This window comes from Suncus etruscus, chromosome 6, assembly GCF_024139225.1.
Source record: "Suncus etruscus isolate mSunEtr1 chromosome 6, mSunEtr1.pri.cur, whole genome shotgun sequence".
NCBI lineage: Eukaryota > Metazoa > Chordata > Mammalia > Eulipotyphla > Soricidae > Suncus > Suncus etruscus.
Window position 1 is genome coordinate 21,321,579 of NC_064853.1, and position 25,517 is coordinate 21,347,095.

At 39.8% G+C, this 25,517-nt stretch overlaps 1 protein-coding gene across 1 annotated transcript in view; it reads left to right on the forward strand.

The window, feature by feature from the left end:
• The window catches only part of DAB1 (DAB adaptor protein 1), a 406,846-nt gene that overhangs the window by 102,985 nt on the left and 278,344 nt on the right, over positions 1 to 25,517 (forward strand). The window contains exon 2 of the mRNA XM_049774584.1: positions 24,472 to 24,674. Coding sequence (XP_049630541.1) covers positions 24,608 to 24,674 — 67 coding nt within the window. The 5' untranslated portion in view covers positions 24,472 to 24,607. The remainder of the gene's footprint in view (positions 1 to 24,471; positions 24,675 to 25,517) is intronic.

Sequence of the window (25,517 nt, forward strand, 5' to 3'; positions counted from 1 at the left end):
ATGATATGTGTGGGCCAATTAACACCTTCTAAGGGATCAATCAACTTCACATAGAAGAGCATGTCTAGCCTGTACCTTCTTAGGAACAGATGAGATGTCAGACATGGGATTTGTTGAAGATCTTGACCCTGCCATTTAGAAATACATCTAACTATAGGTGACAAACTCAGTTAAGATGAGCTTATATCAAAGTATTGTAAACATGACACATGCCCTATCTGTCTCTTCATCTTGTGCCCACTTTTACAAAAGCAGACCAGGAATTTCAAATGGATAGATCATATTCTGATTCTCTTTGGGGGATTGGAAGGAAAGTGAAAGATTAAAAAAAAAAGAAAGTTTAATATATATAAAGAAGTTCGGAGCTGGAGAGATAGCATGGAGGTAAGGCGTTTGCCTTTCATGCAGAATGACAGTGGTTCAAATTCAGGCATCCCATATGGTCCCCTGTGCCTGCCAGGGGCGGTTTCTGATCATAGAGTCAGGAGTAACCCCTGAACGCTGCCAGGTGTGACCAAAAAGTCAAAAAAAAATTGAACATAGATGGAGCATCCAGTTGTCCAGATGTTTTTTCTGTGATGCAGATTTTGAGATCATTTAACAAAGATACATGTGACTTTCAGCAGTCACGAATCTGAAAAAAAGTCAAAAAAATTGAGGAAATATAAAAAAGCAATATAATAGAGGATGATATGAGAGTCCAAAGTAAGTCTGCATTTTCAGTAGAGCAGTTGGGAGGTCATAGAGGTCAGAGATTCCAAATATACTGATCAATTTGTAGAAATAGACTTCCAAGCTGTAATTGCAACAACATGATTCAAAAGGTTATTGGGGTTAGAGAGATGTACAGGCTTTAAAGTGCTTGCCTTATATTCAGCTTGATTCCTCAGCACTACACAGGGGCTCCTGAAGTGATCCTTGAGCAAAAATTCAGGAGTAAGTTCTAAGCACTACCAGGTTTAGTTTCCCACTGTAAGGAAATTCCTTACAAATTACTTTTTTTCTGTTTTAAGAATTATAAGTTCGAGACAGGCATTCTTCACTCATTAACATTGTCATGATAGTTGTTAGTGTAATTATTTCTCTAACTGCACTCACCACTCTTTGCAGTGAGCTTCATGCCTGTCTCAAATACAGGCAGGGGGTAGTGGAGGAGGGAAATGGGGGCATTTGTGGTAGGAATGTTGCACTGGTAAAGGGGGTATTCTTTTGAAGACTGAAACCCAACAACAAACATGCTTGTAATCATGGTGCTTAAATAAAGATATTTTTTAAAAAATAAGAATACAAGTTAACTATTTTTGGTAATGAGTGAACCCCAAATGCAGCAACTTGCAGCAATCAGTACTTCTTAGCCAGTCCCTACATTTGGATCTTTTGGATCAGGAACTCTGGATTTCTGTGGATTCTAAGCAAGGATTGGGCCCAGGAGGCCAGGGCATTGCTAGGGCAGATCTGTTCTTGAGCTCGTTCTCACAGTGATTGCTTGGCAGGTTCCAGTTTCTCACTGGCTGTTGGCCAGAGGTCTCTTCCATGTCTAGTCATATGAGCTTCTCCATGGGATATTGGCTTCCATCAGTTCCAGCATCCAAGGCGAAGCCATGGGAAGCCATAAGGAGACCAGTATTTTATTTTCTCTTTGTCATTTAAATGATGAGATCTCATCATGCTTTCCTACATTCTCATGACTAGAGGGAAATCAAGATCCAGCCCACACACAGAGGGAGGGGATTACACAAGTCTTGAAAGGGAGTTTGAAGGGCCAATTTTGGAGGCTTCCTTCTATTAAACTTAGATGTTTCTTCTCTCAAAGAGTAGTTTTTAAAAGACCCTCATGCAGTGTGTCAATGCTGTTACTTTGGCAAAAAGAATCATTGGAGTATTTTGGTTTCCATTCAAAACTTGGATTGGGCCAAATTGCGATTGAGTTTTGGGCTAATTTAAGATAAGCTTCATCTTTTGAGGTGGGTCCAAATTTGTTTTTTTTTTTTGAAGCATTCTGACAGAGGCTGGCGGGTCACCTAAGGCCAGTGGATGTAGCAGCTCTGACTTGACTGATCATATTTATGCTGCCATTATAATTGCCCAAGGAAGGTGCCAAGGCGACAGGTGCTGCTGCTGGAGAAACACCTCTGCAGTTTCGCATTGGTGGTAGTTGCTCTCCAAAAGAAAATAAACTCTTTGTGAGAGGAAGGTAGAGGACTGGGCCTCTGTCAAGTAGAGAGATGAATTAAAACAAGGGATGCAACAAAAAATAAGAGATTTCATTAAAAAAATGTAGGAGATGGTTCTTGAGATCTGATGTTTGGCTCTTTTAAAATCCAGTGACGCAGGATATACTTCTTGGGTAGCAGATGAAAATGACAACTCAGTGATTAGTTATGTAGCCAGCACCTTACATGTGTCCTCTTTTCCCTTCCTCTAGCAGGGGTCTCAAATTCAATTTACCTGGGAGCCGCAGGAGGCAAAGTCGGGGTGATCCTTGAGTGCATAGTCAGTAGTAAGCCTTGAACATTGGGGGATGTGACCCAAACAACAAAACAAAACAAAAAAAGATTCCTCTAGGGCAGGGCCACAAAATGTTGTACGGAGGGCCGTTTGCAGCCCGTAGGCCGAGAGTTTGAGACCCCTGAAAGGTTTCTTTTGAAGAAATGAGAAGCACTGTTTATTTCTGGTTTGTGGATTTATGATGCAGTAATAGGGTTTCACTTGCACCTGGGAATCTAAATTTTTGGGGGAGCTACATTCTGCCATTTACTAATAGGGAATTTGGCTTCTGACTACAGTTCCCTCCCTCTCTCCCCCTCTCTCTTTCCTTTCTCTCCTTTCCTTTCTCTTTTCTTTCTTTTTCTTTCTTCTTTCTTTCTTTCTTTTTTTCTTTCTTTCTTTCTTTCTTTCTTTCTTTTCTTTCTTCTCTTTCTTTCTTTCTTTTCTTTTTTCTTTTTCTTTTTTCCTTTCTTTCTTTCTTTTCTTTCTTCTTCTCTTCCTTCTTCTTTCTTTCTTTCTTTCTTTCTTTTCTTTCTTTCTTTTTTCTTTCTTTCTTCTTTCTTCTTTCTTTCTTTCTTTCCTTCCTTCTTCCTTCCTTCCTTCCTTCCTTCCTTCCTTCCTTCCTCCTTCCTTCCTTCCTTGCTTCCTTGCTTCCTTCCTTGCTTCCTTGCTTCCTTCCTTGCTTCCTTCCTTCCTTCCTTCCTTCCTTCCTTCCTTCCTTCCTTCCTTCCTTCCTTCCTTCCTTCCTTCCTTCCTTCCTTCCTTCCTTCCTTCCTTTCTTCTTCCTCTTTCTTTCTTTCTTCTTTCTTTCTTTCTTTCTCTTCTTTCTTTCTTTCTTTTTTTTCTTCTTTTCTTTCTTTCTTTCTTTCTTTTTTCTTTCTTTCTTTCTTTCTTTCTTCTTCCTTTCTCCCCTTTTCTTCCTCCTTCCCTCTCACTCTATTCTTTCCTTCTTCCTACTCTTACCCTCCTTTTTTGTTTCACTAACTCTTTCCCTTCTATCAGTTTTTCCATATGTCCTCCTACCTGTTCATATCTTACTTACTTTTGAAGAAAAAATTAAGAAATATTATTCTGTTGGAAACGCTGGTAACTTTCCCAGTGAATTGCCCTGAAATCCCATTAGCCTTGCAATGTCTCCAGCATAGGAAGGGGTTGATGTCCCTGTGTTATGGAAGTATGCACTGGGACTTGTATTCCCAGGGATCTGTACTACTGGAGAATTGAGTCCTGTCTGCATAGTAACGTGGGAGACCTAATTGAAGTGCTCTTTCCAGAAATCAGGACCATTGTTTTAGTTTCAGTCCCCAGTACAAAGCATATTTGTTTATAAGTGCTGATAGGTTTATATTTCAATACATTATATAATCAAAATATTAATAGTATAAAACAAAGTTTTGATAAGCTTTTACTTTCCTTGGAAAATGTTTCTGTTAATCTCCTGTTCTTGATTTGTTCTGAGTCTCTATTGAGTTATGGTAGGACTTTTAGTTACTAGGGGACTTTGGGGAGTTGGTAAATAAAGAACTCACATAGGGCACAGGCTCCTGTCTTGCTTTTCAAAAAATGCACCATTCCATATTCCTTAAAGAATGACACAGGGCTAGAGCAATAGCACAGTGGTAGGGCATTTGCCTTGCACACTGCTGACCTGGGACAAACCTAAGTTCGATTCCTGGCATCCCATATGCCCAACCCCCAAAGCCTGGCAGGAGCAATTTCTGAGCTCAGAGCCAGGAGTAACCCCTGAGCACCACAGGGTGTGCCCCCCCCCAAAACAAAACAAAACAAAACAAAACAAAACAAAAGAATGGTTCAGTTACATTTTTTTAATTGTAACAATTTGGTAATATTAAAGGCCACTGAGGATCAGGCATGATACTAGAGGAATTATAAATTAATCAGTAGTGAATGACCCCCAGAAGAAATAGAAGTCATCACTTTTATCGTAGCTAAGGAATCTGTATCCACATGGCCCCAGAGCATTGCAGTGCCTCAGGCCCCCATGATCATTTTTAGAAGCCCATACAATCTTCTCTCACCTCTTTAATGTCACAAGGACATGGACTTTCTTGGTCAATGGTTGTATCTGTTTTCATACCAACAGTTGTCACAGGTTGTAACTTTTAAACATTTTCTATAAAGGAAGGGGCCATGAGGAAGAAACCCCAGAGCCTCTGAAAATCACAAAGCTGAGACTGGGGAATGCTCATGGAGTTTAGTTTGTCTAAAATAATGCAGGGGAGGGTTGGTGAGATGGCTCAAAGGGTAGAGCACAATCTCTGTAGTGCAGGAGGCCTGGATTGAGTTCCTAGTTGTCTTCACTTCTTATACTTAAAGAAGCAACTTTCACTGGAGGCAGAAGTAGCCTCCAGAACATTCCCCATGCCTTATTCCGAGATCCAGAGAAAAGATAGTAACAAAAGACAAATCCAAGCAGGAAAGGTTCAGGAATGTATTACCAGCACTTACCTTGCATGTATGAGACCTTGGGTTCAATTCCTAACATCACTAGCATTCCCCAACCTCAAACCAGATATATACATATATGTTGAATCCAGTCTTTAGTTTTTATGCTATACCTTGAGATCATCTGTCTGACCCAGGGCTTTTGAGAAGGCCCCATCCCAAGGCTCCTGGGCAGACAGGCTCTGGGCCCCATTGAAGTGAGAACATGGAGTATCAGACTCTACTGGCCAAGTTGTCTTAGAGCAAACAGTTTTAGCCATACAGCATCCCTGTTCTGTTAGAGTGTGAGCTAGTGTGCTTAGTTGCATGGTATGGAGAGCTGTGTAAGACAATAGAATCAAGTCTGCACTCAAAACATCAGTTGCTGATGCAAATAAGAATCTTTGAGGAAATGGGTCTTTATTTCCAGAATGAGAGCCCTATGAAAATGGACCCTTTTACATTCTTGGTGTGCTTGCTACTTCCCTCCACTCTTGTTGCAAATTCTTGGAACCACCATTGCCAAATTTGGTCCCAAGTGTGTGTCTTGCTTTGGTTGAGTTCCCCATAGCATTAAACTCATGAAACTATGCTTTCTGGGCTTAGCAGAATATCACAAAGAAGTTTCTGACTTGTGACCACAGGCATCATTCAGATAAGATATTGTGCTCACTTCTTTGAACCTGTTTTCGCACTGGCAAAATGAAGGCTTCAGCTTCTTTCTGCTCCAGATTCTAGTGCTTGCTACTAGAGCCCACATTAAAGGTTGAAGTTTGGTGGCAAGGGTGGAATGGACCATAAATGGAAAAAAATGTTAGTGGCTTTTTAATGAAAGTAATAGCTCAGAGACTAGAAACTGCATTGGGACTTTATGTACTTCCAACCCCCATAATAATGGTAACCCAGGACTAGCATTTGTCTCAAGAGAAGAGAATTTATGTTCAGCAAAGTTACCACAGAGAAGTTCAGAACCAGGAATTAAGCGTCAGACAGACCTGGCCTCAGAGCTTCTGTTTTGTCATCGGCATCATCACAACCTCATTAGCCCTCATTTCCCTGGAAAAAAACAAGAGCCATGTGTTCGTGTACATACATGCACATGCAAACACAAAAATATGCATGCATAAACACAAGCATGTGCAAATAATATACATACAGGCTCACATATGCAAACAGATATACACATTCACAAAACACCCCCCACAAATGCGCTCATAAACAAACTTGCATGTACATGACACATGTGTACTAATCCGCACATATGCCACACATATGAACTTATACAGATTGCAATTACATGCTCTAACATACACAGATGCATGTACACACATAGTACACAGATAGACACACATACTATACATAAGCATGTCTACACAAATGGGAGCATACATGAAAAATCACAACCTCTCAGAGTACACACATGGACCTTCTTGCCTATACATATGCACACAGAATAGGGCACACATATGCCAGGCACAACTTGCACATATGCGTTCATATACACATGTTTGAAAATGTATCCACATAAGATATACATACTCACACCCCCAACACACATGTGCGCTCAGCACTAACTATGCACAGACATGCACGTGCAACTCCATGCAGACACACATAAACTAATGTAATGGTCAGAAGAGAGTTAAATTGACTTGAGTTGGAGTGTCCACTGATGACCTTCTCTTGGTTATAGATTCTGCAGGAAATAAATGGTGAGGGGCATTCTAGGGGAAAAAAGCAACCAGAAAGCCATTCATTTCTCCTGATGAGTTTGCAAGGCTCGTGATTTATTGGGAGCAAAGAGCAGGGCCATAAACATGCACAAACCAAGTCATTGCAGCCAGACCTGCAGAGGGAGAGAGACGGGAGCCTTTGGGCATAGAATTGCTGGATCTTTTCCAGATGGCTGCAGAGAGCTCTTTCCTCAAACCAATATTTCCTAGGCTTAGACCACTGGATCTCCTACTTGACTGCTCCAGTTCCCCAAATAAAAGTGATTTCCCACAGATAAGTCGAACGCATACAATCTTTTGAACCTCTGGGTTTGTGGGAGGCATCCCTACCTGGAGTTCTCTTTTAATGGGAGGCAGTATTTCTCTCACCATCCCACATGGTTTCCTGTGTGCCTAGGAAAGCTGTGTGCTTCCTTTCGGTGCCTAGTCACTGCCAGCCACACCCTCCTCACATCTCACCTGCAATTTAGCACCGCCTCCACAGCATAGACACCAGCCTTTTGTCTCAATCTCTGACTGTCCTGTACTTCCTGGAACTCAGCCTTGGCCTCCTGCTCCAGTTCTTTCTTGAAAGGTAGAGATACCAATATTAATCCTGCCTATTCTGTGAAGGAAGTGTTGATCTGGAAGTCGGACCTTTTGAGAACCTCTCATCCTCCTGAAGTGGAGAAAGCAGGACTGGTGGGTGAACTTGGAGGTTAGCATGGCTAAAAAGAGTCCTTCCCAGGTTGACATGGCTCAATTACCATGGCTCTGGGCTTCCTGAATTACAGCTAGAGTGCAAATACCTCATCTCCCTTTCTCTCCCTCTAGTTCCCTTTAAATTCTTCTCCCTCTTTACCTCTCCTTTCTTCCTCTGTCTTCTCTTCCCTCTTCCCGACTTCCTCTCCCTTCCTCCATCTCAATCTGTAAGACCTTTCTCCCCATTATGTCCACTCCATACCACTTCCTTGTATGTTTTGAAAATGTAGGTCCCCATCTTTTTGCCTCTAGGCTGTGGGCTTGCTGTTTCCTCTTCTGAAATGCTGTACTCTCTATCAGCTATCTGCATGGCTAGGGCCCTTTGCATTTTGCAAATTGACCTCTGATATCAGCTCATCAAGGCCTCCTCTCTGCTCCTCTAAGAAAGGTCCCTCTTTCCAACACTTGTCCTCTTGGGAGCCTTGTATTCCTTCCTATATTAACTCCTTAACTCTCACTCTATACCTGGCTTCTTTTTCTGGCTAATGTGTCTCCATTAAATGGGAGCTGCTTCTGCAGAACTCACCCTGAGACCCACAGCCTATAACTGGGAGAATAAATTGAGTGTGGACTGGGAAGTTACTGTAGGTAGAATGTAGATGCCCCTGTGGAAGCCCCTTGTCCCTAACATGTCAGGGAGAATTGTTTTTGTTGGTGATCACTGTTTGCCAACCAATTCCCAGAAGACACTGAAACCCCTCATCACTGAGATTCTGGCTCAGTGCCCTGTACTTTGTCGTTCCTTCTTTGTTGGGTGGTTTTTGCAAAAAGCTGGATAGCTCTCTCTTTAGGAACTGTGCTTGGCTGCATGATCATATGGGTAATGTAGCATTCATTGATTTTATTTAACTCTAAATAGAGTTCTTTATTAGAAATTAATTCATTTGGATTGCTGGGTTTTGTTTGATTTTTAGCGTGCTGAGGTTTTTCTCCTGGGGTAGGAGATAAACCTCTGAGTGGTTTCTTGCCAGTGGTTGAAGTTGGAGGAAAATACTCTGATATTGTTTGTTGATAGGTGTTGCTCATCATACAGGGTTGCTATACAGCACTGGCAGAAGACTTTAAGCTTACCGTTTTTTAACTCCTTAGAAGGTATCCCCACATTTGCCCCCCACCTTTTTTGGAGATGCTTATCTTCTTGTTAAGGCAAGAATCTTATAAACAAGTATGAAATTAGACCTTGTCTAATGCTATGCGAAGTACTGAAATGATCCAGGGTATGGTAGAAGTATCGGGTATATTTGTAAAGTAATTTCTTTTCTCTTAAAAACAGTGGATTTCCAGTACACTGAATAATTAATTTTTTTTTCTGGAAAGAGGACATTAGGTCAACAAATATGTTTGTGAACTGCTGATTTGGGTCCTAGCTTTGTAAATTATGGGTCATGACTCCATATGAAATAAAGAAAACTTAAAAATCTGTTAAAATATTTGATGACTAAGGGCCCGGAGAGATGGCACAGTGGCGTTTGCCTTGCAAGCAGCCGATCTAGGACCAAAGGTGGTTGGTTCGAATCCCGGTGTCCCATATGGTCCCCCGTGCCTGCCAGAAGCTATTTCTGAGCAGACAGCCAGGAGTGACCCCTGAGCACCGCCTGGTGTGGCCCAAAAACCAAAACAAAACAAAAAAATATTTGATGACTTATCAGTAAAAATTCAAATTATATTACTTATTTCATATACCTCATATAACAATGTCTTTATGTAAGGTTGGGGCATTCAAAGGGATTGTGAGGGGTAAAAGTTGCAGAGTACTACTCTAGCTATCCAAGATTTAGCTCTCAGGATGTAGGCAGGAAGTTGGAGACCAGTGGTCCTCAAACTTTTTAAACAGGGGGCCAGTTCACTGTCCCTCAGACCATTGGAGGGTCTGACTATAGTAAAAACAAAACTTATGAACGAATCCTTATGCACACTGCATATATCTTATTTTGCAATGAAGAAACAAAACAGATACAAATACAATATGTGGCCTGCGGGCCATAGTTTGAGGACCACTGTAGACAGTCTGTACATAAACAAATATTTACTACTACTCTACTCTGAGAGGTCTGCTTCCTTCTAAGAAACTCATCTCTTACTCTTTATGCTGAGGATCAAAATTCCTATTCTGTGTTTTGGCAAGGATCTTAGAACTTCTTAGCTGTATACATGGATGTGGAAGTACGTTTTTAGCTAGAGAATCCTATCAATATTGGAATTGACTTATTGTTTTCTTAGGATTTTGTGGCAATGTGCTAATAGAATGGTAGACTACAGTTAGGAGATGAACAGTCTCGCACATCATACTGACAGTTTTTAAATTGCTGTTTCAAAATATATTGGTTTATATTACTCTTGAACTTTGTTTAATTCCCACCTTCCATCTTAAGTTCTTGACTTGAGCTTGGGGAAAAGATTTGTTATTTTCATGACATTTTTCAAAGGAGTCTTTGATATTCTCACTTTTTCGAGAGGAAGGATTTCTTTCGGTCACATCTGACTGTGCTTGAGGGAACATGCAGTGTCAGGGACCAAATCTGGGTAGTCCACACAGAAGGCAAGCGACTTAAATCTTTCACTAACTCTGACCACTATCTCCACATTTAAAATGGATTTTCATAGGTTCCCTAATTTTCGCAGATAGGGAAGTAGGTGTGGCTTAGATTGAGCAGATGGGGAAGCAGGTGGGATCTAAATTCAGCAGATAGAGCAAGAGATTTGTTCCAGATTCTGGAGAAAGAGAAGAAGGTTTTACTATACAGGCCAAGAGAAGAAGGTTGAGATCAGGTAAAATGTTGGGAATTCATCATTTCTCTCAATACCATTTCATTCCTGCCAATAACCTCTTTCTATGGTTATCAGTTTCATCCAAGTGCTGAGATATATCAGGATATATAAAAAAGACATAAGAATCAGATATTTTCTCATTAAAACAAAAACAAAAACAAACCAACACCCCAGAGCTCTGGATAGTTGACACATTCTAAATGGAAGCCTTTGCCCCATCTTTTCTTCATAAGGAGCCCTAATCCAGTAGGTACCACAAAGCTACTCTGGGAGTTACAGGTGTCATTAGAAAGAAGTTAGCACACAGTGACAGTGATTATTGGGAAGGTTATGTCATTAGAGCAGGGACATTTAGGAGACCTGCATGCCCCTCCTGAGAAGCTGGAAGATCCCCCCAATTTTTTTTAAAAAAATCTTTATTTAAGAGCCATGATTACAAACATGTTTGTAGTTGGGTTTCAGTCATAAAAAGTACATCTCCTTTCACTAGTGCAACATTCCCACCATCAATGCCCCTATTTCCCTCCTCCCCCACTATACTCTGTTCCTTCAAGGCTCTGGTCTTCCTTTTCCATGACAATGGGGAGGAGGGTTATGGAATGGTGAAAGGAGTAGTTTGGGCCTCATGCCTGCACTCTACTTGGGCTCACTCAGCAGAAGAGACATGTAAGAATTAATAGTCAGGTGTCGGGAAGACACTACAGAGAGAAGGATGGTAGTTCAGAAATGCTTTTCAGGTAATTTATACATAGAAGGCATAAAATATGCATAACTACATTAATATTACTAATCATTTTATTGTTTTTAGTAGTAATACAGACATACCAGAGTCTATCTTAAAATAGTGTTGGTGGTTAGGCTTAAGGGAATAAGCATAATATTTTCCAAAAAATTTTGCTTAGAAGGTTGCTCATACTTGACAGGGAAAAATTAAACCATTTTCCAAATTTATCAAGTGCTTGTTTGAATAGACAAGGAGCTTGGAACTCATTCTCATGAGAGTGATGAGTTAGTTGTGAATACTTATGAGTTGTGTATAAAAAAATAATAAAAATAAAAATGTTGGTTTACTTAAGGATGGAAGTGAAGAATCTGAGTATTTGGCATAGCATCTTATTTTTAAAGTACAATTCAAATGGTGGGAATTCCAAAAATCTCATCATGAAGTTTGTTCTGTTCCATGTTGGATCTTGTGTGTGGTGATCACAAAGCAAAGAGGGTTAAGGAGAAATAAGACTCTTTGATGTCTCAGCTGGTGAAAGAACAGGAATTGATGGGTTCAAAATTAATCCTTGGAGCAGGGCAGACCTTTATGAAAACACTATGATGTTGTGGATCAGATGTACTTGGGTTCATCTTCTGGGGGAACCTATGAAGCATATTCCTGATATCTCTTTGGTCCTAGGAACAAGAGCTAGTATCTTCATCTCTCCATACCATACAAATAGGAGGGGCAGATAAAGTTCTTCGGGTATCTGTGCAGAACATGGAACAAAGAAAGTTTCTACAAATGTGGTTCTTTTTTCCCTTCTTCATGTCTCCTGTCTATTTTGTGGTTCTGGATAAGCAAAATTAAGGGTGCTGGATCCAGGTCAAAACCACCAATAAGTCATGTTGGGGGAAATAATTCCAACAACCCTTTATTTTAGGTGGGGATGGAATATTAAAATGTGTCACAGCCAATCAGGTTAGGAGGAAAACAGGAAAAGAAGAAAAACAGGATAAGTTCTCTGTTTAAGAGAATAACAAGATGTATTCTGTGTTTAATGAGAAAAACAGGATATATGTTCCTTTTAGACTCTGTGTTTAGCTACACTGGGGTACCTCAGGAAGGTTAAAAGGGGATATGCTAGAATATCTAGATCAGGGGTCTCAAACTCAATTTACCTGGGGACCACAGGAGGCAAAGTCAGGGTGAGGCAGGGCCGCATAAGGGATTTTGCTTACCGAAAATAAAAAAATCGCATTAGTAAGAAAAAAAATCGCAAAAAATCGCATTAAACATTTGCATACCTCGAACGGAACTGCTCGGGGTATGCGAATGTTTAATGCGATTTTTTTCTTACTAATGCGATTTTTATTGCGATTATTCCATAAGCGAATAATCGCGAATACTGCGATATTTGAAAGCCGGCCGCGGGCCACAAAATGTTGTACGGAGAGCTGCAAAGGGCCCGCGGGCCACGAGTTTGAGACCCTGATCTAGATGCAGGGTTCCTGAAGTTGGCCTTCTGCTTGGCTTCTGCTTGCCTGTCAAGGTAAAAACCGGACCTTCTCCACCTCTCCCTGGGAGGCTTTGTGGGCTGGGCTTTTCCCTGGACTTCCTGGTTTCTAGACTGCTTCACCAAAGCATCCAATGTTGCATCTCAGGATAGAAAAAGAAAAAGAACCCATTTTTTAACAGTAGTTGGAAAATATTAATGTCAAAATGCTTTTTTTTTTCCAAAAATTTTTATTGAATGACCATGAAAGAGAGCTTTTAACTCTATATTGTTGATGTTTGAGTTTCAATCCTACAGTGTTCCAACAACTATCCCTTCACCAGTGTTCAAGAACACTTTGGGTGGAAGCATTCTCTGCCGGCCCAAGTTGCCTTAAAGTATCTGTGTTCTAGGCTGAAGTTCTATGCTTCAGCCTCCTTCCTTTCTGCTCTCTGTCTCTTTCCTCCATCCATGTCATGAAGAGGTGAAAGTTTTGCTGTTCCACTTGGGCAAAATTGCCTGTCCTGCGAAAGTGAGGGTCTTCCAGTTCTGCTGCCCCTTGTATAAATAATCCCTTCATTAGGTCTCCTGGAATAACCCTTCTTTGAGTTTGCCATTTGTTTCTTAATGGAACTTCAAATGATAGGCTAAGTTTGAAGAGGTGAGGAAGTGGCATGGGGTTCTCTGGTTTCTGTGCCCTGCTACCATTGATGACTCCCCCCTGCATCTGTTCGGGAAAAGGGAATGAACAGTGGACATAGAACTGCTGGGTGGGAGCCTGACATTCCTAAGTTAGCAGATTTTTTGTATTATAGCAGCATTTGCTTCTCAGGGAATTGCTTCTTGATTCATTGTGACAGGTTGGTATTGACTAACTAGCACATATATGGTATAGAAAATAAATATGGGGAAATTTCTCATTTCTTTCCAAAGAATTACATGCAAATGAAATAGAGGCAAGGCAAGGAAAACACTGTGTAATGAACACATTCTGTTGTACCAGGCCATTCACATGTATTCTTAGGTATTCTACTCAGCACCATTTTACAGTGGCAGATCAACCAAAGAATGATGGGATGCAAGCATAAATATTTCTCTAGCTCTTTGGGTTTCTGCAAAGTGCTGCCAAGTTTTGGAGTCCTGTAGGGTGCAAGGAATTTTGGGTAAAGGAGAGAAGCACTTTTATTCCTTATCAACCACTTTCTCAGCATCTTCCTTGTGCAATGAAATCACTCAGCCTTTGTTAGAAGGTTCATATAAACAGATTAAACAGATTAGCAGATCAGGAAACAAACATGCAGGAGTTTCCTTTAGGGCTTCATAGCAACAACCTTCACCCCCATTAGCACTGTTGCAGATCCTCTTTGTGAGGGAGACCCATGAAACCTGTGCTGCCTTGATCAAGGGTGCTTGACCTGACAGAATGCATTTGAGTGGCCTTGTATCCCTCTTTACAGTCTTTGTCATTGGAGTAGCCAATTGTAAACAATGCAAAGGAAGAAGAGGAGGCATCCTATTATCACTCCACAATAAAGATGGGGACAAGATGTTAGAGAAGAGAAAAGAGAATGGAAGCTGTTGGCCTGAGACCAGGTGGTATGCATTGGTGGAGACATAGCAGGTTCAACAGGAAATGAATGGGGGATAGATAGATGGTCATTTGGATAGAAGTTTCTACTCAGCATTTCTTTTCTAATCAGTCCTCCATGAGTGAATTTACTTCCAAAGTCCAAATATTCCCAGCTCCTTAGTACAGCTAGTAAGTCATATTCTGCAGATATAAGTGTTGTAGGAACTGTTACTGGGACATTGTCCATGCACCATGCTGGAGGAATCCAGAGTTAGACTGACAACAGGTGGTCTTCTTACCTATTCTGCTGGGCCCCTTTTCAGTGCCCAAGTGGGCTCTCAAGGGAAGTCCACTGTCTCTCTTTCTCTCTGCTAACCAGCTCAGCTCATCAGGACTTCTGCAATCTCTTCCCGTTCCCTGCACAGGCAGTTTGCATAACAGCTATCACCATCCCTGGGGTCTTGCAGGAAGAAGGCATGTATTTAATGAGGCAGTTCCAAGGAAGGGGGTTTTAAATAAACAAATGCTGCATTTGGCAGCTTCACCTGCTGATTTACTTAAACTCTGTACTGCCATTATTTGCTCTCACTGCATTTTGTTATCTTCAAAGTTGACAGTGCGAAGGAGAACACAGGGTGGCATCTTGCACAGAAAATCTCCAAGCCACCTGCCAGACAAAGACCTGTGCTGGATCTGATCCCCATCTGTCTCAAAGGGAGATGCCCCATTAGGATTGGGGTAGAGAATTCCTTCCAGTTTTCATCGTAGAGTGGAAAGCAGTTTCCAAGCCAGGAGGTATCCTTCTGTCGCTCCAGCCAGGAGCATGGGCTGGTGCTGAAGCAACGTGGTCAGACTAGACCTATGATTTCACTTCTTTTCGAAAGGAGCTGGGGGTCGGGTGTTTGCTTTATTACTTTTATTCTAAAGATGCACTTGTGGGAATCATCCAAGACTCCCCACTTACTAATACCTTTTAGTAAGGTTTGGTAGAAGTGGGATCCCATATACTGAAAAACCGTGAAATTATTTTAGGTTATTATATATTTTTTCTGATACACTGAGTTTATACAATGACTTTTCATGGTGCAATAAATACATAACGAAACTATGTGATCCATTAGTTAAATGAAATGCTCCTCAGTATGCCATGTTCCTGTCACATAAATTCCCTTAATATTGCTGAAACCTGGTTTTGACTTTTGTTTGCTTTGAATCTTTTTTAAGGAAACACATTTTGTCTTTCCTAGCATTGCCTTGCTGACGGATGATGAATACAAAAAACAAACAAACAAACAAACAAAAATAACAAAAATAAAAAAAACAAGCCCACAAAACTCAGTGTCTGCCTTCTGGAACTCAGCATCTTAGTTTCCCCAAAAATACTTTTACATGGCTTATCTTCATTCTCATTCATTCATTTTCTGAGCCAACAATACTTCATTTTAAAGAAGAGAAGACTAGAAAACATGATTTTTATAATTCTAGATTTTACCTTAGAAAAGCCAACAGATTTTTTTAAAATGTATTTTACTGACTTGTTTTTTAAATTTAGTTTAAAAAGAAAATATGTTCAGAAAGAATCAGTTATGTGGCCGTTATTGCTGTGAACTTATGTAGGATGATTTACTTCTGACTTATGATTTTATGTGACATGCTCTGCGGAAGTTAAGGGACAATGATAATTCTGTTAAATATTTTTGTTGATACTGTGCTGATAAAGGTGTCCCTGATACCAACCAATGTTGATTGGCTGAAAGCCTCTAGATCTTTTTCATTCTCTATTCTTAGTTCAAAGCATGGTTTATGTGAGCGTAGATTTGGAGAAACCTGAAATTGATTGCTTTTCCTCCAGTGATTCAGCTGTTCAGTATCTCATCACCAAAAATAGTCTGTCTTCGAAACTGTTAGTAGTTTTAGTGTCTCTTAAGTTCTGACCTTTTATTTCGAATCCTTTGTTATCCTTTGCTCTGGTTTCTCTCCTTTCTTTATTTTAACATATTATAAAAATGGCTTTCAATTAAAATTTTCTGTAAGTTGAAATTCTTTATTTTGGGGGCATGTTTGTAGGCCCACAGTATAACCTTACACTGGTCCACCAGTGTAGTAAGGCCTAAGTTAGTAGGGCCACTTATATCTTACACTAAGACTCTGTGATTAGGGATAACTCCTGGCATAGTTTGGGGGCACCATATAGAGCATGGGTTGGTGAATAAGTTTGACACAAAGAGCCAAAATTTTAAACTGTGAGAGTCAGAGAGCCACACCACGCAGTGACCTGCTAAAACAGAAAAACACTCACACAAAAGCCTCTAATTTTAACAACAATCTATTAAACACATAGTGCATTTTGCCATTTTGAGTAAGGGTAAAAATCCTGTTCACCACCCCTGATATAGGGTGTTATGGATCAAACCCAGTTTGGCTGTGGGTAAGGTTAGTGCCTTGCCTCTGTACTATTTCTCCAGTTTCTTACCTGAAAATTTCCCCCTAATGTCATATAAGCATAAGGATGAGGTTTCAGGCTAAGAACTCCTGCCTCGGTGCTTTTTGTTTGTATGTTTATTTGTTTGTTTGTTGGATTTTTGGGCCACACCTGGTGATGCTCAGGGGTTACTCCTGGCTAGGCACTCAGAAATCACCCCTGGCTTGGGGGACCATATAGGATGCTGAGGGATCGAACCACAGTCTGTCCTAGGCTAGCACATGCAAGGCAGACACCTTACATCCTGTGCCACTGCTCCAGCCCCTGTGCTTTTTCTTTTTATTGTGGCAAATTAAGCTTGATTTGGGTGTATGATGAGGTAGTTAATCAGTTTTGTGATGTTCAGTGTTTTAAAGTCAGAATATAGTGAATTGGAGTATTTTTCTTTTGGATTTAGTCAAATCAAGTGCTGTTTCTGCCTGTACTATGATGATGGTGTTTCCTTATCAGTGTGAGAAAAGGTTCAGGGTTAAGGAGAGGCTGAAGATACTTGTCGCACTGATGGGAGACCCCACTTCAATCCTGGAAACCACCTGGTTCCCAGAATAACTTCAGGAACAACTTCCCAGCACAGAGCCTAAAGCAGCTCTTGAGCTACCGGGCATGAGAAAGAAAAGAAGAGAGGCATAAAGGGAGGAAAGAGAGGAAAGGGAGAGAGAAAAAGAGACTGAGATTGAGATTGAGATTTCATCCCACTCAAGTTTACATTGTCCTTGCATTTATTTCTTCAGCCACTTTTCATGAGTATGGCTATTAGATTCCAACCAAACCTCACTCTTTACTATACCTCCATCTCTTAAAGGAATTTACTTTGCCAAAAGTTACTTTCCCAAAAGACCAGATCATGCCAGAAAAAAAAAATCTTTGTCATATTTTTAAAAGAAAAGAAGGGCAACAGAGATAGTAAAGGAGGTCGGGTGCTTGCCGTGCACATACCTGGCCTGGATTCAATCTCCATATGGTTTCCTGAATGATATCAGGAATAATTCTTTTTTTATATATACTTTATTTAAACACCTTGATTACATACATGATTGTGTTTGGGTTTCAGTCATGTAAAGAACACCCCCCATCACCAGTGCAACATTCCCATCACCAATGTCCCAAATCTCCCTCCTCCCCACCCAACCCCCGCCTGTACTCTAGACAGGCTTTCTATTTCCCTCATACATTCTCATTATTAGGACAGTTCAAAATGTAGTTATTTCTCTAACTAAACTCATCACTCTTTGTGGTGAGCTTCCTGAGGTGAGCTGGAACTTCCAGCTCTTTTCTCTTTTGTGTCTGAAAATTATTATTGCAAGAATGTCTTTCATTTTTCTTAAAACCTATAGATGAGTGAGACCATTCTGCATTTCTCTCTCTCTCTCTCTCTCTCTCTCTCTCTCTGATTTATTTCACTCAGCATAATAGATTCCGTGTACATCCATATATAGGAAAATTTCATGACTTCATCTCTCCTGACAGCTGCATAATATTCCATTGTGTATATGTACCACAGTTTCTTTAGCCATTTGTCTGTTGAAGGGCATCTTGGTTGTTTCCAGAGTCTTGCTATGGTAAATAGTGCTGCAATGAATATAGGTGTAAGGAAGGGTTTTTTTTTTTTTTTGTATTGTAAAATGCTCCACATCACTAATCATCAGGGAGATGCAAATCAAAACAACTATGAGGTACCACCTCACACCACAGAGAATGGCACACATCACAAAGAATAAGAACAAGCAGTGCTGGCAGGGATGTGGCGGGGAGAGAAAGGAACTCTTATCCACTGCTGGTGGGAATGCTGTCTAGTTCAACCTTTATGGAAAGCAATATGGAGTTTCCTCCAAAAATTGGAAATTGAGCTCCATACGATCCAGCTATACCACTCCTAGGAATATACCCTAGAAACACAAAAATACAATACAAAAACCCCTTCCTTATTTAAGGAGGAAACTGCACTCTCCAAGCAAGTGAAAGCAGAGATTAACAGATGGGAATATATTAAGCTGAAAAGCTTCTGCACCTCAAAGGAAATAGCGCCCAGGATACAAGAGCCATCCACTGAGTGGGAGAAACTATTCATCCAATACCCATCAGATAAGGGGCTAATCTCCAAAATATACAAGGCACTGACAGAAATTTACAAGAAAAAACATCTAATCCCATCAAAAAAATGGGGAGAAGAAATGGACAGACACTTTGACAAAGAAGAAATACAAATGGCCAAAAGACACAGGAATAATTCTTAAGTGTAGCTCCCTGAGCACCATTGAATATGGTCCCCAAACTATTAATAAACAAACAAATCAATAAGAATTGGCAGGTGACAGCTGACATTCTGGGAGTGGAGAGCTCGATGATTCAGGAAAGTTGCACTTTCAGAGTCAGGAGCTTGTAGTGATCCAATAGGAAAGGTAGATGGCCTGTAGTACAGATCCTGAGATTGGAGGTATTACATTGAAGAAGAGGCCCAGAGCTCAGGAAGGAATAGTCCTACTCTGAACAACTGTGCCAGAGTCTGGTGTCAAGTTGCGCATTCTAGGCAGATACCAAGTGAAGTTGCAATCTGTAATAAAACCTGACAGCTATAAACTAATGTGAAACTCAACAAGCTTTGGAAATTAGAAAGCAGGTCTTCTTGGGAGGGGGGAATGAGTATGAACTTAGTGGAAAATTGAGGTCAGAATAGAATTGGTTGAGCTTTCTCTGTGCTTAAACTTGAGCTAAACTTCCAAATTTTTATTTGGAAATTGTCTCAAAAATATAAAAGAAAGCCAAAGGATAAGCATAAATGAAAAATAACTTTTGAGATTTACTTAAATTTTCTGTGGACTATCTCGGACTATCTCCTTTGTTTTATAATTTTTTCTCTCAATATATGTATCTATCCAGACCAATATGATTATTGGTACATACATACATGTATGCATGTAATTTTTTTACAAATAATTTGAAAATTTTAAATCATTCTTTTATATTTGGTTTCTATTTTGTAAAATTAGGCATAGACATTTACAATGCTACAAGAAAGTTATTAAATTAAATACATTTTAAATTGTGCAGTATTTTTGTCTCAATTCTATTGTATTCTTATTTGTTTCCCTTTAAACATTTCCTTTCTCTCCCATACAGAAATCTGTGCAGATATGTAGATATTTGTTGAGTTTATTTTCACTTGCAATATAATCACAGTCTTTCTTTGAGTCTTTCATTGCTCTGTGTTTGAGAATATAGCCATTTTCCCCTCCCCAATAAAAAATGTATTCTCTGAGTCGGCTTCTCACCGAAATAATCTCTGAGAGTGATGTGGTCTTCACAGAGTTTCATATGAGTTTCTGCCTCTCTTCATTAACATAAATCCTGATAACCTAATAAAGGTGCTGTTCAGCTTCTTTGTTGTATAAACACATATTTTTCTCCGTGAGACTATAAACAATAAGTGAGAAGACACTTTAATACCTGAAGATGACTTGCTTTGTATCAAAACTTTCCCCTGGTATTCACATCTTTCTATTATTAATTGCATCACTAAGCTTTACTCCAATAACTATAAAGTGTTGATTGTTATCCTCCAACCTTTACCAGGTGGTACATGTACTATGTATATGATTAGAAGAAACTTGTATATATGGCGGTCCTGGGCTTTAGGACTCATAACCTTCCACTTTCCAGGCAAGCATCTTAAGTCACTGAACTTTTTCTCAGGGCCTCCTCAATTGTTTTTATAATAATTTTCATTTTGACCAAAGCATGTATCCCATATCACCATTCCTTTGCGCCTCACCCCCTCCCGGGGCTGCTACTATAAATGGTCCCTTCTATGCCTAGCTTGTTGTAGATTGGGTATTGATTCTGTTGTAGTTGGCTTTGGATTTGGTGTTTAAGTCTGATCATTTTTTATTTCTACTCAATGTTCATACGCCTGTTTGGTCTTGGTGCCCTCCATTATGGCCTTCTCAGTTTTTTTTTTTTTTTTTTTGGTTTTTGGGTCACACCTGGTGCCATTCCTAGCTCTATGCTCAGAAATCACTCCTGGCAGGAGGTACAGGGGACCATATGGGATGCTGGGATTCGAACCACCAACCTTCTGCGTGCAATGCAAATGCTTTACCTCCATGCTATCTCTCCAGCCCTCTTCTCAGTTTTTAAATGAAGATCATATCTAACTCCTCATGTGGCTGAAGTTAAGGTGAAATAATAAGTGAAAGTTGGTAGAACAATATCTGGCAATTGGTTGGCTCTCATACACATGAACTGTTTTACTTCTAAAGCATTTGAACAGAGTAGGTAGGCAGAGGGAAGACACGGTTAAGTTATAAGAGGTGTTTTAGGCTTGAGTTTGTATTTGTTCTTTTGAAGCAGCTCTGATCTTTGCATTCTATTTTTCTTCCCTTATTTCTTATTTAAAAAAAAGGCCTTTCCCTTGGCTTTGTAGTCCTCAACTTCATGGTTTGATGTTTCTACAACCAGCCCATCCCCACCTGTATTCTTTCCTACTTTGTCCCCAAACATGGGATTTTATATTCAGAAGCAGCCTACTAGACAGAATGTCTGTAGTGGAAGGTTACATAATTCACATTTAGATTTGAAGAGCTCATTATAAAAAACCTGACACACTTCAGGAATATTAAATTACCGCAGATTGTGTGGAGTAAAGAAACATTATTGAAGCATTTCAAAATTCGAGACGCGCCTGAATTTAACTGATAGGGTTTCACAGCTTTTACTGCAGAAAAATGATTGGAGTTGTCACATGGTTTCTGGCCCTGAGGACTTTAATCTCCTTAATTACAAAGAAACGAATTTTCTAAATAATTTGGAGTTGCTTCACAGCATTTGCTCAACCTCTGGCTTTGGGAAAATTAAAGTGGAGGCGGGGTCTAGGCGATGCAACTCTCTTTCCTCTACCTCCTGATTTTAGTTTTGATTCACAGGGATGCTGGCTTCCTTTCATTATTGATACAGAAAGGTACTTCAAAATTCACAAGTAATGCTTGTAACACTTGAGCGCAATCGCATATTGTCGAACAAGTGACTGGAGAAATCCACAGAATAGAGAGTGATGCTCTCTTGTGGCTTATATATTGGGATGAATAAAAGGACTCCAAATGCAACCCAGTTTTATACACCAACTTTCAAGAGAAAGTTTTTGAAATGGCATAACATTGGGATGTTTCAATTCATTTCATGTTTGCCTGTTAGATGGCTGCTGTATACAAGACTAGAAAGAAGGATCTCATAGATTCTACCACCTCCTTCCATTTTTCTTCTGTTTGTTTTTTGTTTGTTTTTTGTTTTGTTTTGTTTTGGGGCTACATCCATTGATGCTCAGGGGCTACTCCTGGTTATGCACTCAGAAATCGCTCCTGGCTTGGGGGGACCATATGGGATGCCTGGGAATCAACCCATGGTCCATCCTAGGCTAGCACTTGCAAGGCAGATGCCTTACCTTTAGCGTCACTGCTCTGGCCCCTCCTTCCATTTTTCTTTAGAAAGACTTTGGTTTTGTATGAAATGCCTCCTCAAAGAACTTTTAATTATAGGTCATTTTAGTCACATACCAGCCATATGATCTTGAGCAATTAACCTAGGAAAAACACTTGTTCTAAATATTTAGGATGTGCTTTCTAAGCAATGTTTCCTTCAAGTGTGTGTTCAATTAACTAACACCACAGCCCCATGAAGAGATGCTGTTAGGAAGAAAGATGTTGTGTCTCCCCTACAATATATCACAGCTTTCGTAAGTGCAAATTGATGGTTGATCCAAAATCAGATTCTTACCTAATTAGGAGAATGTTCCATTGAATAGAGGGATCAGGCTAATTTTAGACCAGCGATACCCTTTTGATATGAACTTAGTGAGGTCGATAGACTGTTAGGGCAAGAAGGCTTGACAAAAGTTCCATAGAAAGAACAGTTGAAGGAAAAATTGAAATGATGGAAAGCACATAACTTCCCTCTTTGACTTATACATTTCTTATTATTTTGATGGGTAATTTCAAAAGCCTTTGCATATGCTAGTCCTTCTATCTGAAATAACGATTTATTTTTATTAGACAATTACTTGTTGAGTATCATTTGGGCCTTTTCCTTCTCATGTGCTTGAAGGAAGCACCATTATTTAAAATCATATTATATTAGTGTTTTTTCCTCACTGATTCTTTCAAATGAAGATAGTCCGTTGCTTTGTGTCCTTTTTGAACTCTGATCATATGAATTCCAGTCCTTACCATGACTATCTCTTCTGATAGCCTGCACTTCTTTAAAAACAGGCAGCATGTGAGAATTAGGTACTCTTTACCAATAAATATGGTTACACGTGACTTATGTGCATGAGCTAGCAATGGCGGGGAGGTCCTAAAGAAGAGACATTTATTTCATTGATATAAGTTATACTTTATTATTAAAATTAAGTCCGCATGTGACCAAGTATTGTGACATTATCTTGTTCTATAGAATGTTTTCTTTTGGGGGCAGAACTCGTGTCTGGAAGGGGATAAATGCTAGAGTATTACAAATATGGTAGGACAAGTTCTTGTTTTCTTCATGTGATTTTGTGGATTTCATTTAGGAAGATTATTCTCTACTTTCTCTAGTTTTTACTCTAGAGCCTATAATAAATACTTCCATTCAGAGTCTGTGTCCTTTAAAAACAAATAGTTGCTTGTTAAGTAAAGCAAACTGGGTATCTTCGGATACAGTGAGAATTTCCTCATGATTACGTCTTCCTATAATTTAATATGACTTTTATATTAGACATCCTCATTATACCATCTCTTACTGTCAGGATTAAGAGATGTGGCTCATTATTCTTTCTGAGTTGAAACCAGTATTCAAGGTCAGACTTTTGAGATTAAAGAGGTTTCAGTGGAGGTGGAGGGTGTTAGGCCAGAATTGACTGCACAATTGGATGATTCATTTCTTCATCTTAAATAATAAAGAACTTGTGAAATGTTTATTTGTTTAAGTAAACTCTCAGATGGCTAGGCCTTGGGTGGGACTCTTGAGTAAATGCAAGGAATACATTCATTCCATTTCCACAAGATTGAGCGAGATAATACACATGAAGCAGTGGCTGAAGGCCCAGTATATAGTAAATGCATAGTAAATACAAGCAGTAATTGAAGTGGTTGTATTATCATTATTATTATTATTATCTCTTCTCAGCACAGTGTCTGAGCTTAATAGTAGCTCGTAGTGAGCATTGCATATTTAGTTAAGAAAGAACGAATCGACGAGTGCCAGCCTGTTTCTTTTCTTTTCTTTTCCTCCCCAGATTAAATGCTTGTCTGCTCTTATAGCTGGGGGGAAAGCGGACATAAAAATTGGCTGGCTGGGAAGTTTCTCAGCCCCATTTGTCACCTTGCCCTTAGAGCCCAATTGTGCATTGACTCCATGTCCTCCCCAATGCCCGCCAGTGAAGGGACAAAGCACAGTTCACTTCCCTGGGATCTGCTTTAGCTGCCAAGGCTCTCGTCCTGTGTGGTTGATGGATGACTGCCCTGATGCTAGAAATTCTCCATGGGTTGGTCAGGAAAGAGACCTTAGCTGTATTCTTTGGATCCCTTGGCTTCCTTTGGTGCCTAAAAAAAGCAAGGACATCCATGTGTTGGCTTTTGCTCTTCACAGAATCATAAAGTTCTAAAACTCTCTTGAGTTATATCATTTGGGACCAAGTAACTGTGTGACTAAACTTTTCCTCCTATGGCTCTAAGATCCTATCAATGAATTGATTAGATTATAATTTCACAATTGGAGTCATGTGGGCCCTCAGGATAGTACAAGGGGGCCTTAGATGAAAATCACATTGTGCTTTAGTAGGGGTAGAGGTGTCACAGTACAAGTCTGACAAAACTAGGGGACTGACTAGTAGGACAGGGGTACATAAAAAGGAAACAAGGTGAGAAGAAAAAAAGATTGAGATTAGATTATATTGGTTGTTTATAGGTAGAGACCAGATTATTTTTTCCTTTGCAAATAATGGCTAGTGGATTTATTTTTTTCTCTTTAACTTCAAAAGCTGGATGGTTCTAAAAGCTTTATTCTCTCTATTTGCAGTGCTCAAAAGGAGTGAATGAAATGTGCAGCTTGGGGTGTCGTTCCTGAAGGGAGGCACTGTTCTCGTGGAGAGGAGTCCTCCATGAGCCTGGCCGAGGCCCAGGATCTGTGTGAAGTGGACTAAGGATTTAGTAGGATGTCAACTGAGACAGAACTTCAAGTAGCTGTGAAAACCAGCACCAAGAAAGACTCCAGAAAGAAAGGTAGGACGACTATTTGTTCCTTGTATATAGGAGTTTCATGTGCAATCTATATCTCTGGAATAATCAAGAGAACTCTTTTTATGTTTGTGCATGTATTTTAATAGTCAACAGCATTATCTCAGTGTTTTTCTATTGTGGTATTATTATTGTACTTGCTGCTAATCATTAGTGAAAACCAAAAATGTTTCATAATAAATAAAACCCCCTCTCCAACTCTGTCTTTCCCCATCCCCAATCCCACCATGTAGTATGGTTATTCTGTCCTTTGTCATTTACCTTTGAGAGATCCTCCACCCCCAAATCTGACTCAGCACCACAATCACCTGGAAGGCTTGTGAAATCATGGATTGCTTATCTTTTCCCCTAGTTCTTAGTTCTCTTTAGACTTTGCACATAAATCCATTCCCCGGAAGATGCTGATGCATTTGGTTTAGAAAACAGACTAAAGGAACCACTGGACTGTGATGAATATACCCTGAAATCATTCTGTTGTCCACCCATTATTTTTTTTTACTCTCACTTCTTTATTCTTCAGTGATAAGTGGAGTGAATTTTCCCAAAACAGCCTTTTCTTATTCCCGCAATTGGGATTTGGTTGTTTTTGCTTGGGTTTGGTAGCACTTTGTTAGTATCTGAATTTATTAAAAATGTCTTAGGTTGTTTAAATTTGGTTAATAAAGTCCCCCAGAATTAGATCTCTTATTTACTTTGTAATCCCCCTGAATTAGAAAATTATTGGCATAAAAGAAAGCAGAAAATGTCTGGTGGTGAAGATTGAACTTAGTGTGATAATACAATAATTTTGCATTTTCTAGGGAATTTGATTCTATGGCTTTTATGATC